Source organism: Lepus europaeus, unplaced genomic scaffold, assembly GCF_033115175.1.
Source record: "Lepus europaeus isolate LE1 unplaced genomic scaffold, mLepTim1.pri SCAFFOLD_32, whole genome shotgun sequence".
NCBI classification, from domain to species: Eukaryota; Metazoa; Chordata; class Mammalia; order Lagomorpha; family Leporidae; genus Lepus; species Lepus europaeus.
In genome coordinates, this window is record NW_026909196.1 from 7,360,018 (window position 1) to 7,364,086 (window position 4,069).

General features: G+C 49.5%; 1 protein-coding gene across 1 annotated transcript; it reads left to right on the forward strand.

Annotated features, from left to right (window-relative positions):
* The first annotated feature begins 3,148 nt into the window (after window positions 1-3,148).
* LOC133754926 (CCAAT/enhancer-binding protein epsilon-like) lies at window positions 3,149-3,730 on the forward strand. Its single transcript, XM_062185266.1, has one exon. It carries the CDS (start codon window positions 3,149-3,151, stop codon window positions 3,728-3,730), a length of 582 nt encoding a protein of 193 aa, XP_062041250.1.
* The last annotated feature ends 339 nt before the right edge of the window (window positions 3,731-4,069 follow it).

Below are 4,069 nucleotides of genomic sequence, written 5' to 3' on the forward strand. Positions count from 1 at the left end.
GAAAATCTTGCTTTACTGCAAAACCATTTTTACTGTGATTTTCTCGGTCCATTGCATACGAATTCCACACCACTTTGTCCAGATATGACTGGATGAAACCAGAAATATCTACTTGTGTTTTGGCTAATTCAATCCCAGATATTGCTACCACCTCTGTGTTTGTTTCTTCTGGATAGAATTAACGGGCTTTATGTTTTGAATTTTTTATCAGGGTGAGAAAATAAGGCAGGCTGGGTTTAAAATGGAGTTGCTTGAGCTAACTGCATACTGTTTTGCTTCTGTGCAAAATAGCTGGGCTTGCAAAATGCTTTTATAAGATAACTGAACTTTAGCTGAACTTGTAGCATGTGATGATTGTGTTAATGCTTTCATGAGATAATTGAGCATGTGATAATTATTTTAGGAGCTATGTTAAGTTTTTGGTCATGATGACCCCGTATTTGTGCTTGCTCAAGTACTTTGTTCCCTTACCCTGGAAAAACCCTTTACCTTGTGATTATTTGTCATGCTGTGGTTTATCTTGTGATCTTTTGTAATGCTGTGGAGATATGCTAATGTTGTGGTTTTAAGCCTTAAATACTCTGTGCGATTGATGATCGGGGCCTCTCTCTGCACTGCACCCGAGGGTGGTGTTGTGCTTGGAGACGGCCCATCTGCGCAGATGTAATAAACTTCCTCATGCTCTTTGCATCGATTGGAGTGGAATTCGTGCTTCTGGGGTCGGTAGAATTGTGAGACACCTTTCTGGGGTCTTACATTCCTGGGGGCTCGTCCGGGATTTGAGACCCCAGACCCACGCTCCATTTTCCAATCGGAGGTAAGTCTTTGCTGTTTTAAGTATTTTTGTGTGTTTTGTTGATTTTTTATTATTTTATTTTTTCCCGGGGCACTTGACGTACCGGAGGTTTATGTTTTAGCTGTACGGGTGGCTAGGCGTCCGGGCGCTAGGCGCCGAAAGAATTGAGCCAGTAGTAGGTAAGGACAGACGTGTCCGCGACCCCTGGCTCGGGCCCTGGGGGACGCTCCAGTGGCGGTGTCTCGGGGGAGGCTGGCCAGGCAGCTCTCCCACCAGGTAAAAGGTTTTCTTCCCCAGGAGAAAGGCTGGTGGCAGCAGCCACTCCCGTCGGAAGTTTTGGTTTCAGTTTTGTTTCGGTTTTGCGCGCAGTGTCTTTGTGAGTTTTGTGATTCTCTTCTGTGTTCTAATATACTTTCCTTATTTGCCTTTCCCCTCCAACATGGGACAGGAATTAACTACACCTTTGAGTCTTACTCTAGGTCATTGGAGAGAGGTCCGGGAGCGGGCCCAAAACTTGTCTATAAGAGTGCAGAAGAATAACTGGACATGTTTTTGTACATCCGAGTGGCCAGCCTTAAACATCGGGTGGCCACGGGATGGGACTTTTGACTCTCGAATTATCTTACAGGTGAAGAGCCAGGTCTGCAGGGGAGGTAAAGAAGGGCGCCCGAATCAAGTGCCCTACATCTTTGTGTGGGAGGACCTGGCGAAAACCCCCCCCAGACTGGGTAAAACCTTTCCTCCTTTCCAACAGGGCAGTGGCAGAGCTCGATCCTGCTATACCCACCACCGCCCTGAGGATGAAGCCCAGTTCTGAGTTGTCAGCAGTTGCCCTGGGGGTGGCGTCGAGCCCCAAACCCACTCCGATCCTACCCGCAACACCCCTAGTATCGGAACTTGCAGACCAGGGCAAATACCCTACCTCAACCCTCTATCCATTACAGGAATTGGACACCCTCAAACCTGAAAAACCCTTAGCTCCTCCAGGCGGGCAGGAAGATCTTTTTGATATTTCATCACTTTATTCCCCCCGCCTCCTTAGAAGGGCACCTTATATCCCCCGCTTCCCAAAAAGGCCCGTGGTGCCCTTTTTGGAAACCAGAAGAGAAATGGAGGAGGAAGAATCCGATGAAATAGAGGAGGAAGGACCCCCGGCCCGTTCTAACTGGCCGTCCTCCTCCTCCATATAACTGGGATCACGAGCCCTGACAGGACTTGCAGGGCCTGTTTTACCAACATTAATTTTACTACACTTAAATGGAACTCTGTAGGAGACTCAGACTCTACTGCCAGACTCTCCTGAGGAGCTTAGCTAAAGGGGTTAAAGTTATTTAGTTAAAAAAGGGGAAATTTAAAATGGGCTAAAAAAAGAGGAACTAACTAGGATCCTGGCCACCACAGTTAACAGGAAGCAGAGTAAGGGAGAATCAGGGTAGGCAGGGGCCCCGGAGACTGACAAGAGCACAGAGAAGTGCCCAAAAGGACAAGTCTGCCTAAGGTCCGACTAACAACGAGAATCTAGTGGTGTACGACTGCCACACGAGACAGAACTGACCGAAACGGCCCCTGCAAGATGACAAGAGAAAAGACGACAGCAGCGGAATGGTGAGATTGGGCGACAGCGGCCCCTCGGCCCCTCCCTCGTTGGGACATGTGCGGTCTGACATGGTTAGAGATATTGTTGGGGATGCGGGCTCTGCCCAGGTTCCCATAGATAATGCTCCATCACCCCCTGCGGTGTCTGGGATGGGCCCACGCGATATCCACCTAGCGTCCGGAGTTCAACGGAGATAACAGTGGGAGACGGCCGAACGAGGACAGTGGTTTGGGTTTCCACCTTCAACCCCCCGAGGACTCTGCTCAGCAGGCAGGGCTGATCGCTATGGACCATGCACTCCGTGCAGCTAAGAAAACGGAGCGGGTGGCAATGCACAGAACAGCAGATACGCTCTCGCCACTACCCACAGGGAACTCAAAATGGACAGAGGCTTTATCGACCAAGAAGAAAAATTGCGCCAATGTTTCCCTGATTTGGACTACCAAAGGTACTGGGGTCAGATACCGGGCCGGCTTTCGTCTCCAGGGTAAGTCAGATGGTGGCACAGGTGTTGGAAATAGAAAGTTACATTGTGTTTATAGGATAAGTCAGATGGTGGTAGCGGTAGCCAAGGTACTGGGGATATAGTTAGGTAAAAGTATGATTAATGGTGGAGACTGGCACTGGAGACTGGGTCAGATTGCTGCCGATGGTTTTGTTTAAGGCTTGCAGTATATGTGGCCTGACATTTTATAAAATGTTGTACCCAGCATTGATTCTTTTGCAACTTCCCTACCCCGCCAGGCTTTGCTTAAATGTTCGCCTCCCAGGGCTTCGAGGGCTTCCAGGAGGAGCAGTCCCCGGCTTTGCTCTCCGACCTCTCTGCCATGGAGTTGGCACCTGACAGCAGCCCAGGGAGCTACAACCCTAGGACTGTGGCTATGAAGGAGAAGCCCCGGGGGCCAGAGGGTGGCCGAGGTGGCAGCCGGGGCAGTTACAATCCCCTGCAGTACCAGGTGGCACACTGCGGGCAGACGACCGTGCACCTGCCCCCAACCCTGACGGCACCAGGCCAGCCCCTGTGCGTCCCCGAGGCCCCCTTGGTCACCACCGTGCCCCCCAGCAGCTCCCTCAAGGCGCCCTCCCCGACTGACCCCTCACAGGAGGGCAAGAAGGCAGTGAACAACAGCCTGGAGTACCGGCTGCGGCGGGAGCACAACAATATCGCCGTGCGCAAGACCAAGCGGCGCATCCTGGAGATACAGCAGTACATGGCAGAGAATGAGCAGCTGCGCAGCCGCGTGGAGCAGCTCACGCAGGAACTGAATATCCTGCACAGGTTTTTAAAAGCTATTATAAATTTAATGTCATTGGTCAGTACCAATATTAAAAATTAAGGACATAAAAAAAGGAGTATTGTTGGTAAAAAGGGCTAAAAAAAAAAGAGCTTCTTATATAAGGAAAGGACATGGTTTGTAAAAATAACTTTATCCGGATGGCTAGGCTAAAATGGAAGTGGTAAAATGTTTAAAGTAAGTCGAAGAGGGTGTGTGAAAGTCACAATCACAAAAAGTATTTGGGTCAATTCAGCTAAACAGGCACCAGGTATCAACCCAAATTTGTATGACTTCTTCAGGGATGTGTTTTCTGTTCTTATCTCTGTTGTAATTTTTGTTTTTAAACTCTGATGCCTTTTTGTAACCTTTTCTATCCTGCGGGGCATACTTCCCCTACCC